The following is an 11,638-nucleotide window of genomic DNA, read 5'->3' as shown; positions in this document are numbered from 1 at the left end:
CGCCGAGAATCGCGCGTGGCGTCGCCTAGCGACCGCCGCTTCTCATGACTCTGACTCAATCACGTGTCCCCGCCCTGAAGCTCCTGAACGCAGCCGCTGATTGGCTGGAGCGGGTTCTCTCGCGGAAGAGTCGGCCACGCTCTCAGACCCACACATTTGATTGGTTTATGTCCCGCTGAAGGCTTTCCCCTAGCTTCTGGACCCGAGATTCAAAAAGCACTTAGCGGCCTCCGCTGTGTTTATTGATACAGTACTAGATTTATTGATACAGTACTATAAAGAGGTTCACTGGAGGGTCGGGGGACTCAGCAGGGAATCCCAGGGCTGGAAAAACACGGGGTCTTCTCCAGTTCGCTCATTTTCCAAATGATGTTGACGAAGCTAAAAAAGGATCTGGGGGCAGGTCTGGGGCTGGAAGTGGGACGTCACCCCAAGCCAGGCTGGAGAGGTCAAAGAGCTCTGTTGACCGAGCTCAACGCCACAGCACGCTGTGCCAGGAAGACTTTATTCTGCGCCTCCTGAGGGAAAGGGTAAAGAGAAGGGGAGGTGAGACAAGTCTCTCCCCTGTGTTCCTTTTCATACTCTCCAGGACCCATTCCCAGGGGCCAGGCCTGGCTCACCGTCTGTATCTGGCGTTTGAGTTCAGAGATGAGGTGTCCATATGAGTTAGCCAGGGCCACGGTATACGCCATCAGGATGCTAGAGGAGATAAAACGGAAACCACTCCCCAAACGTTCTCAGAATATCTTCCACGTAGGGCTTTTTAGAAACCAGGGGTCTGGACCTCCTCCTTCAGACTCAAGGAGTCGAAGCATCCCCGCCCCCTCCTTCCCTCAGACCCAAGAGTTTGGGCCCCCAGCCCATTTCTCTCTCGGGAAGCAGGCGGCGGGACCCCAGGCCAGACATTCAGACTCAGACCCAGGAGTCTAGCGCCCTCACCTGGAGATCAGCAGAAGGGGCACAGCAAAAGCCTGGGTACCCAGGAAGAAGAGAAAATTCTGGGCCATCTGAGGCAGCTCGCAGATAGACTCGGGGATCGCCACCCAGATGGACGACTGACCCCGGAATGGACCACACAGCTTGGAAGGTGGGATCCTGGAGTCGGAGACAGGCAGAGCTCAAGGATGGCCCAAAGTCAGAACCCTGGACAGAGGAGGGTGAAGGGTGGGAGAGAGGGGCCGGTACCTCTCACACTTACAGGAAGATACTATAAAGCACAGGAACGGCGGAGATGGCCAGACCCAGGAGGAGGACCAAGGGGAAAAAGAAATTCACAGTGGAGGCTCGAAAAGTGCGGGAGGCCGGGGAGCAGGTGGAGAAGAGGGTGATCTGGCAGGAGGGGATGAAGGGAATATGAGACACAGGAATCTGAGCCCCAGACTCTCCTCCACCATCCAGGAGCCCTAATCCCTGGCCTCCTCTCCTCAATCAGGAGCCAGGAACCCCAGTTCTTTTCCACCATCAGACACACGAGTCCGGGTCCCCCACTTCCCTCAGACTTAACAGTTGGGATGCCCTGGACCCCTCTTCCCACATCCAGGGGTCTGTCCTCCAGACCCGTCCTCTATCAGAATCTCGTAGTCAGGGACCCTGGCATCCTCTCCCACCAGGATCCAGCAGTCACATCCTTAAGTATTCTTCTCTCCCAGAATCCAGAAATCCAAGCCCCAGTACCTCCCCGCCTCAGACCCAAGGCTGCTCCCCACCTCTCACCTTCTTCAAGTAGAAAAGCAATAGGAACTTCACCGTGTTGAGGAATGGCAGTAAAGGGCAGAAAAAACTCCCCACCCAGACCACTGTCTGTGCGTAGATGAGCCCCAGCACTTCGTCAGGCACCTGGAACTCCTGGGTCCTCACAAAGCGGCCCAGCGCCCCGGGACAGAGGCCGCAGAGCAGCCTGAGGGGCAGGGTGAGACCCACGGAATCAGAGGCGGGCGGGCCACGGGTTTCCCCGCCTTCACCGTCCCGCCCACCAATGGGAAGTGAGTATATCTGGAGGCGGGGCGAAACTTCCCAGGCCCGGAGGGGGGCGGGGAGGGTGTGCGTCTAGGGGGCGGGGCTTGAGTAGAGGTAATAGTCGTGGCTGTAGGGACCGGACTACCAGACCCGTGGAGGGGGCGTGGTCTGCGGGCCTAGGGCAGGGGCGGGGCTAGAAAGGGCGGGGCTAAAGGGAATACGGGTGCTGGGCGGGGCCACGGCAAGGGGCGGGACTCTCACTTCCGAGGAAACTGGATGAGCAGGATGACGGCCAGGCTGGTCAGCAGGTCAAACAGCAGGAGTTTGTACATCTCCTGTCCCAGGCGGGTCTCCCAGCACTGAGGGAGGAAGGACAGGTCAGAAGGACCGCAGGACCCTGTAGACCCAAACAGCTGAGTCTCCAAACTGCAAGAGCATGAGACTCTAATACTTTATCTGGGGGTTCTTTCTTCTCTTTAAAAATCCATACCGCTGTCCTCACGGGGAAGGTATTCTAGCACCGCAAGCTCTTCTTTCCTCCCAAACCAAGAATCCGGAACCCACCGGGCTCTTCCTTTCCTTCAAGGACCCAGGATTCCCCCGTCCCGCCGCCGCATCCTCACCGGAAGTTCTTTGTAATTGTAGCCACAGGTTTTGCACCTCTCATCCTCCTCATTGCCCCCGCAAGTGATCTGACTCCAGAGAGAGACGAGCAGGACCAGCAGGGAGACCAGGCGGAGAGACACTGTCCTGGCAAGGGGAAAAGAGAAAAAGGGCATCAACACTGACGGAGCGCCCACCACGTGCCCGGATTCTCCCGTGTGGAGCGTGCTCACAGTCCTCCCCGCTTCACAGAAGAAGAAAACTGAGGCTCAGTGACAGGAGGAGTCGGGATCTGAATCCAGATCCCACCCGATCCCATATCTTGACAATGTCAGCCTCTTATTTGGTAGAACCAATGTCCCTCAGCCAGACCCAGCCCACACCAGGAGTCCAGAACCTGAGTAGGATAAAAACGATCTGGCGACTCCTGGTGTAGCCCTCCAGAGGGGCAATGAGCTTGAACACAGGCGGCAGCACGAAGTTGACCCCGGAGATGAAGATGGACGGAAGGTAATCCACTATGAGCTTCAGCACTGGTGTCCGCTGGATAAGAGGCTTGTCCTAGGAGGGAGGGTGGACCAAGAGAAGAGGCTCTGGGGTCCTGCAGGGGCCATGCTTACCACTATCCTCCCCTGGCCTCTTCTTCCTTCAGCACCCTGAAAGTCCACAGTCCAATCATAACCACCACCACCACCACACACACACACACACACACACACACACACACAGACCCCAATCCTTCCTCTCTGAGATTCCAAGAATCACAGGCTTCAGTCTCCTCCACCCTTGGAAAGGCAGGTTCCGGGGCCTTTCCTCCCACAGGGCCCTCCACACCTGCAGCGTCACAGTGGCCCTGCTAGCCCAGTAGATGCCGTAGAAGGCTGCCCCCAGGAGCGCCAGCACCACCAGGTTGAGCAGCAGGCGCACCGACCACAGCCTGGCTTGTTGGCCCAGGGTCCGCACCGCAGCCTTGCGCCGCACTCTGGCCTCCTCCAGCTCGACCTAAGGCCGGAAGAGACGCCCACTCGTGTTCCAGTGCCCCAGGTCCAGCCTGCGGTCCACGCTCAACGGGAACTGATGCTGCATCGACTCTCTAAGAACATCTATGGTCCTGTCCCAGCCCACCCCAGACCCTCCAGATTGACAATTTAGAATTGACTCCGCCCTTCTAAGGCCCCGCCCAACACATCAAGCTCCTCCTAGGGCCCGCCCAGCACTCCTGCCTGGCCTTTGGCGTTTCGGTTCTACTCTACCCAGCCTTTTCTGGACACGCCCTTCTCTTAACTGCGAAGGGATCTAGCTTTTTCCTTGTACCCCTGACCTCAGGCATCCCTGTAGTAGCCTTCAGCCCTTTTCCCTCAAGGCCCGCCTCCTAAGAAGAAAGCTCCGCCCAGTGTCTCTCTGGAGGCCCCGTCCCTGGCCCAGGCCCCGCCCACTCTCTCAACCCCGCCCCCTCGGGTGCCCCCAGCTCACCGGGCCCCACCGCTAAGCGCACCTGCAACTCATATAGGATCAGGCGCTGGCGGAGTCGCACGTGGACCTCCCCGCTGAGTCCAAAGTCCCAGGCAGAGAACACGCGGTGGCTGTAGCTGGTCAGGGCCTCTGACTCAGCCAACAACGTCTGCTTCAGTCCAGACACCGAGCTAAGAGAGGGGAGGACCGGGAGATGGAGTGTAGGCAAGACATCCGTGAGCAGGGGGACAGCCCTGCCCTCTGATGGGGTAAATAGGGAAGATGAACTCTGAGACACAGGGCATTTGGAGAGCAGCTGCCTGATGGAGACACGTCCAGCCACTGATGCCAAAGAGTGAAGAAGGGATTGAGTAACAGACCTGGAGGACAGACACCTGAAAGGAGAGACAGAACCCTAAGAGATAAGACCAGCTCTCCTGAGAGAAAGGAGCAGAGACCCCGGAGAGAGATGCAGACGGAAGGCTGAGACCCCAAAGTGGCAGAGAGTCCAAGAAAGGGGACAAAGGTTCAGTAAGAGAGGAGATGGGAAGTTGGGTTCAGCGACCCAGAGGAAGGAGGGGGCCGGTAAAGAGACTGGGGGGGTGGTGGAGATAAAGACCCAGGGAGGGGACAGAAAACCTGAGAAAAGCACTAGAACAGAAAACGGGGCAAAAAGACTCCACGGCCACCTTCATCATCCCCGCTGCCAGCCCCATCGCCCCTGAGTGCGCCCACCTGCACTCCTTGCTTCCACCTGTGCCCTCTCGCCCAGCCCCTGTTCGTGAGCCAGTCCAACCTTCCTTTTATGGAGATCCATGGCACTCCCACTTAAAACCCACTCCACAGCTTCTCCTGGTTCTTGAATCCTGGGCACCTTCATAGCACAGTCTCCCTGAGACGACCCCACCTACTTCTCCAAGCTCAAACCCTGTCCCTCCTCCCCCTCCCCGCCTCTCATTTCCACCTCTTTCCACCACGGGGCCTTTGCAGTCACAGCCTACACTGTCTGAAGTGCCTGAATCTTGGCTGTTCACTTGGCTGCCTCCCTGCCACCTTTCCAGCCTAGAGGTCACCTCCTCAGAGAGTCTGCACAGCCACTCCAGGTAAAGACGGTCCCCGCGCGTTACTCTGTATCAAAGAGGGCCAGCAAACTATGGCCCTGAGACCAAGTCTTGCTTTTTGTAAATAAAGTCTTACTGGCACACAGCCATGCCCACTCATTTTCCTACTGTCCACAGTTGGTTTTGCCCAGCAGACTGTAGTGGAGACGGAGATCACGTGACCTGCAAAGATGCAACTACTTCCTACCTGGCCTTCCCTTCTTTACCAGGAAAACAAAAAATTTGTTGATCCCTGCTCTGCCATTCCAGCGTTCTTGCCTGGAGAATCCCAGGGACGGGGAGCCTCGTGGGCTGCCATCTATGGGGTCTCACAGAGTCAGACACGACTGAAACGACTTAGCAGCAGCAGCAGCTCTCTCATATCCTCTTATTTGTTTTCCATATAGTACAGCTCCCAAACCGCAAATACTGATTGGCTTGTTTATTTAACAGTCAGTCTCGAAATTTATCTCCCCTGCTTGACTGTAAGCTGTACCCCCCTGGTGTCCCGGGACCCCAGCACAGTGCCTGGCATTCTGAGAACACTACATATATATACACGCCGTGTTTCTTCCTTGACCCTAGTCCCTCCCTTTGGGAGTCTCGCAGGCTTGCCTGAGTGCCGGGGAGTCTCAGATTTGTAATTTCAGAGCAGACTCCTCTGCAGAACCCACGTATGCAAATGCCTACTCAATATTCCCTCATAATCTACCGATCCAAGACTGCACCCAGGATATTCCTCGCTCAAAGCCTGCTCTTTCTACAGCCCCCCCCCCCAATCTCAAATGGCAAACACCTGGAGTCATTCTTTATTATTTTCTTTAATTTTTGGCTGTACCCTGAGGCATACAGGATCTTAGTTCCCTGACCAGGAGTTGAACCTGCGCCCCCTGCAGTGGAAGGCAGAGTCTTAACCACTGGACCACCAGGGAAGTCCCAACACCTGGAGTCATTCTGAACTTCCATCATTCACCACACCCCGCATCCAATTATTAGGGAGTCCTGTGGGCTTTAGTCTCAACATATGTAGTCTCCCTTTATATAAAGAAGAAAATGGGCCAAAAGCAAGCTATAGTGTTAATACAAATGACAGTGGTTGGGGGCTGGGCAGCTCGGATGATCACCTTCTAACATGCCATACAATCCACTCTTTATGGTCTATTGCTTATTACTTGTCTCTCCTGCTAAAATGTCAGCTCCACCAGGGCCAACCAGACTGTTGAATTTTTTTTTTTTTTTGGCTATGTTTTGTCAAATGCCTAGAACAATGCTTGAAACATAGTACCTGCTCAGTTAATATCTATCCCTGAGTGAATGAATCACCCGTTTGTTTCCTATTCAGCCACTCTCCCCTCCAGAAAAGATGCAATTAATTTCCTTGTTTATTTAATATCTTACCCTCCCCACTAGACTAAGTCGCAGCAGGGAGACATCTCCCATCTTTATCCTTGGCCTGGAGCCAGTCATGAAGCATTTTAAAATCTGACTGCAATTCAAGCAGAGAGAAAGGGACCCTGGAGCGAGACTCAGGCCTATGGGGGAGGGCGCTCCTCCCACCGCTTCTCCCATCGCTCCTCCCCGCCACGGTCCAGGGGGTCTGGGTGCAGGGCTGTCACTGACCGGTGAAGGATGAGCAGCAGGTAGAGGAGGCCAATGGCAAAGGCGGCACATAGGTAGGTGATGGTCAGGTGTGGGCGGGGCGGGTAGAACCCGTAGAAGAGAGGAGACCATTCTAGAAAACCCTGCGGAAGGAAAGGCAGGACGAGGGGGCTCAGGGAGCGGGGCCACCAGGGTCGGGGGTCCCTGAGGGTCCCGGGACCCAGGCACGCACCTCTCCGGAGAGCAAGTTGAAGAGCTCGGTGGCGAAGGTGACCAGGCCGTGGGAGCCGGGGTTGTAGGAGCCGCAGGGTGAGGAGGCGTTCAGGGCAGGGGGGCCCGGGGGAGTCCCCTCCAACCAGGTGGGCAGCAGAACCATGCAGGCCGTCAGCACCGAGGCCAGCACGTTGAGAAGCAGCAGGAAGCGCAGCAGCGAGAAGTAGGACTCGGTGCCGGCGCCAAACTGTCCTGCAGGGGGCAGCAGAGAGGCCGCGGGCTCCGCTCCCGGTCCGGTCCAGCCCCGCCTCCCTCAGACCCGGGGGCCCAGCCCCTCCTCCCCAGACCCGGGGGTCCAGCCCCCAGCCCCGCCTCCCTCAGACCCGGGGGTCCAGCCCCGCCTCCCTCAGACCCGGGGGTCCAGCCCCCACCCTCTCCTCCCCAGACCCGGGGGTCCAGGCCCCCAGCCTCTCCTCCCCAGACCCGGGGGTCCAGGCCCCCAGTCTCTCCTCCCCAGACCCGGGGGTCCAGCCCCGCCTCCCTCAGGCCAGGAGTCCAGTTCTGCCCCAAGTCGCCAGCCTAGCCCCATCCCCCGTACCCCCGATCCTCTTCAGCGTCCACGCCCAGGGCTGCAGGGAGCGCAGGCCTTCCCGCACCTTCTCCTTGGACCTCCGAATCAGCCGAGTCCACTGGGCCCCTGTGGACCCTGCGCCCCGGGCCACTCGGTCCCTGGCTAGTCTCTGTCTGGGGGGGTGGGGGGGCGGGGACAGAGTCAGAGAGAGAAAAGCAGGGGCCCAGCCGCCCCAGATGGAAGCCATCGACAGGGAGAGGCAACCCAGTGGTTGCAGGAGGAGGTAGGTTTCTGTGTATCCCTAACAGGGGATACTCCACAGCAACAAAAAGAAACACATCTAATGCTAAGCATAAGACAGAAAATACAGACTGCAGGGTTCAGTTTAAGGACCCAGAGCAAGCACAAAGTGTTCAGGGATGCACACACAGATGGCGAAGCTGTGAAGAAAAGCAAGGAAGTGATCCTCTGCAAAAGTCTGGGAGGGAGATGGGGGTGCCCCAGGTGGAAGTTATCTGGATCCTTGCTTTGGGAAAACTCTGTAAGCCTCTGCATGATGTCTCATGCACTTTTCTGTCAGCAAATATCATCATAAAGTTAAAAAAGAGGGAGGTGTGATATTGTGACTTAAGAAACATATTTTCTAGTGTATGATATCCCATGTGGAATCTAAAAAAATTGAACTGAGAGTTCCCTGTCGGTCCAGTGGTTAGGACTCTGCGCTCTCACTGCTGAGGGCGGAGGTTCAATCCCCGGTCGGGGAACTAAAAATCCCAGAAGCTGCACTGAACGGTCAAAAAATGAAATGAAGTAAAATAAAAAACCGAGCTCAGAAGAGAGTAGGATGGTGGTAACCAGGGGGTAGAGTAGGTAAATGCTGATGTTGGTCAAGGAGTACGAACTTCCAGTTAAAAGATGAATGAATTCTGGGAATCTAATGTAGAGCTGGGTGATCATAGCTCATAATGCTGCGCTGTATACTTGAGGTTTGCCAACAGAGTAACTGTTCTCATCACAGAAAAACAAACAGTAATTATGTGAGCGGTGGAGATGTCAGCTAGCACCACTTTGGTAATCATTTTACAACATATAAGTGTTTATGTAACACTGTACACCTTAAACTTATAAGATGCTATCTGTCAACTGTATCGAAATAAAGCAGGGGGCAAGGAGGACTTCCCTGGAGGCCCAGTGGTTAAGATAAAATAAAAAGAACTATATTATTTGGGCTTTGTCCTATTGGCACAGGGCTCCTAAAGCCTAGAATTTCCTAAGTGGCGAGAGTGATGAAGGTGTCCTTTTTATGTCCCCAGGTAGATAGTGTCATACTTGAGCTGCATTGTTGGACACCCAGCCGGAGTCAGAGCACTGCCTGGCATGAGGGAACCTCCCCACACCTCGGGACTGCGCCCAGATTATATAAGGAGCAAGGATCGGTGTCAAGGGTCACCTGAGGAGCAGCCAGGCCCCTGTTCTCAGAAGGGCCTCGGGCTGACTTGCACTGCTGTGCCATAGGCATAGTAACTGTGGAACGAGAGACCCGGCTTTCACTGGGTCCTGCCAATTATGCAGCCGGAGAGGGGAGAGAAAGACGTTAACAGAGTGGCAGGAGGCAGAGACCGACATGAAGCTCAGAGAGAGAGAAAGAAAAAGTGAACCACAGATTTCAGACAGAGGCAGTCAGGCTTGGAGGGAAAAAGACACAAGACACTGGAAGCTGGGAGAGAGCACCAGGATCCTGCAGACAGGACTCCTTGGAGCCCGAGAAGCTCCAACACAGCCGGGGGGGCAAGGAGACCCAGAGGGGCGGCTGGGTGAGCGGCAGGGACCGACGGAGGGCCGGAGCAGGGGGAGGAGCGGCCAGCCGGGGGGCAGGAGACCCAGGCCTGGCGGGGACGGGAAGGTGACCTCACCTGTGTGCCCGCCTGGCCTGCATGGGCCACGGCAGTTCCCGGGAGGGGCCGGGCTCCGGCAGCTCCTGATGTGCGGCGTCGGCGGAGGTCTGCATGCTCTTCCTTGCCTCCTCATCCTCACCCTCCTCAGCCCCCCAGGGCAGCACCCCAGGGCCTCGGTACCGAAGGGTGGCAGCACTGGGCAGCTCATTCAGCACAGAGGACAGCGACGGGCCTGGGCAAGGACGGGGTGCTGGGAGGGCCCGGGGTCCAGGCCCCAGGCCTCCCCCTCAGACCCGGGGGTCCAGCCCCATGCCTCCCCCTCAGACCCGGGGGTCCAGGCCCCAGGCTTTCCCCCTCAGACCCGGGGGTCCAGCCCCAGGCCTCCCCCCTCAGACCCGGGGGTCCAGCCCCACGCCTCCCCCCTCAGACCCGGGGGTCCAGGCCCCAGGCCTTCCCCCTCAGACCCAGGGGTCCAGCCCCACGCCTCCCCCCTCAGACCTAGGGGTCCAGCCCCACGCCCATCCTCCCGCAGACCAGGAGGTCCAGGCCCCACACCTCCCCCCTCAGACCCGGGGGTCCAGCCCCACGCCTCCCCCCTCAGACCCGGGGGTCCAGGCCCCAGATCTTCCCCCTCAGACCCGGGGGTCCAGGCCCACGCCCCTCCTCCCTCAGACCCGGGGGTCCAGGCCCCACGCCTCCCCCCTCAGACCCGGGGGTCCAGCCCCACGCCCCTCCTCCCTCAGACCTAGGGGTCCAGCCCCATGCCTCCCCCTCAGACCCGGGGGTCCAGCCCCACGCCTCCCCCCTCAGACCCGGGGGTCCAGCCCCAGGCCTCCCCCCTCAGACCCGGGGTCCAGTCCCACGCCTCCCCCCTCAGACCCGGGGGTCCAGCCCCAGGCCTCCCCCCTGAGACCCGGGGGTCCAGCCCCACGCCCCTCCTCCCTCAGACCCGGGGGTCCAGGCCCCACGCCTCCCCCCTCAGACCCGGGGGTCCAGCCCCACGCCTCCCCCCTCAGACCCGGGGGTCCAGGCCCCAGACCTTCCCCCTCAGACCCGGGGGTCCAGCCCCACGCCCCTCCTCCCTCAGACCCAGGGGTCCAGCCCCATGCCTCCCCCTCAGACCCGGGGGTCCAGCCCCACGCCTTCCCCCTCAGACCCGGGGGTCCAGCCCCACGCCTTCCCCCTCAGACCCGGGGGTTCAGGCCCCAGGCCTTCCCCCTCAGACCCGGGGGTCCAGCCCCAGGCCTCCCCCCTCAGACCCGGGGGTCCAGCCCCACGCCTCCCCCTCAGACCCGGGGGTCCAGCCCCACGCCTCCCCCCTCAGACCCGGGGGTCCAGGCCCCAGGCCTTCCCCCTCAGACCCGGGGGTCCAGCCCCAGGCCTCCCCCCTCAGACCCGGGGGTCCAGCCCCATGCCCCTCCTCCCTCAGACCTGGGGGTCCAGGCCCCACGCCTCCCCCCTCAGACCCGGGGGTCCAGCCCCACGCCTCCCCCCTCAGACCTAGGGGTCCAGCCCCACGCCCATCCTCCCGCAGACCAGGAGGTCCAGGCCCCACGCCTCCTCCCTCAGACCCGGGGGTCCAGGCCCCAGGCTTTCCCCCTCAGACCCGGGGGTCCAGTCCCACGCCTCCCCCCTCAGACCCGGGGGTCCAGGCCCCAGGCTTTCCCCCTCAGACCCGGGGGTCCAGCCCCATGCCTCCCCCTCAGACCCGGGGGTCCAGCCCCAGGCCTCCCCCCTCAGACCCGGGGTCCAGGCCCCCATCTGCTCCTCCCTCAGACCCGGGAGTTTGGACCCCCAGCCCCAGACACCGCCCCTTCCCGCCTCCCGCTCTCGAAGCACCCAAGCGAGGCCGCTCCCACCTCGGGCTGAGGGGTGGGCTCCGGACTTCCTTCCCCGTGACTCGTCGGGCCTCTCCCGCCCCTAGCGCTCTCCGCCTCCCAGGCTCTGGGTCTGCGCACTCCTCCGGGGAGCTCGAAGTCCCGGCCCCTGGGTCCCCTCTGCCCCGGGCGGGGCCCCGGTTCTCCGCCTCCCCCAGGCCGTCTCCCCGCCAGACGGACCGGACCCGACCTTCTCCAGGCCCCCCACCTGCTCTGGCCGCCCGGGGTGCCGGCCGCCCCTCCGCGGAGCCCCAGGCCTCCGGGTCCCACTGCGGGCGCTCCTCCATGGCCCGGCCGCCGATCCGTTTCCGTCTCCAGGGCCCCCCCGAGCGGGGACCGCCCCGGGCGAGGGCGGGGCCTGAGGCGGGCGCG

The 11,638-nt window shown here is 60.0% G+C and overlaps 1 protein-coding gene across 1 annotated transcript; it reads right to left on the bottom strand.

Moving 5' to 3' along the window:
- Positions 1 to 205: 205 nt before the first annotated feature.
- Positions 206 to 11,625, bottom strand: TMC4 (transmembrane channel like 4). Its single transcript, XM_065926846.1, has 15 exons — positions 11,475 to 11,625; positions 9,408 to 9,621; positions 7,522 to 7,667; positions 6,943 to 7,175; positions 6,732 to 6,853; positions 4,055 to 4,202; positions 3,394 to 3,561; positions 2,957 to 3,120; positions 2,580 to 2,706; positions 2,218 to 2,315; positions 1,714 to 1,897; positions 1,199 to 1,329; positions 940 to 1,095; positions 621 to 699; positions 206 to 518 (listed from the first exon to the last, which is right to left on the bottom strand). The coding sequence occupies exons 1-15, from the start codon at positions 11,551 to 11,553 to the stop codon at positions 450 to 452; spliced, it is 2,118 nt and encodes a 705-aa protein (XP_065782918.1). The 5' UTR covers positions 11,554 to 11,625; the 3' UTR covers positions 206 to 449.
- Between the last annotated feature and the right edge of the window lie 13 nt (positions 11,626 to 11,638).

Source organism: Muntiacus reevesi, chromosome 2 (assembly GCF_963930625.1).
Source record: "Muntiacus reevesi chromosome 2, mMunRee1.1, whole genome shotgun sequence".
NCBI lineage: Eukaryota > Metazoa > Chordata > Mammalia > Artiodactyla > Cervidae > Muntiacus > Muntiacus reevesi.
Note: the sequence above shows the minus strand (reverse complement) of the source record. Positions and strands in the feature narration are given on the sequence as shown.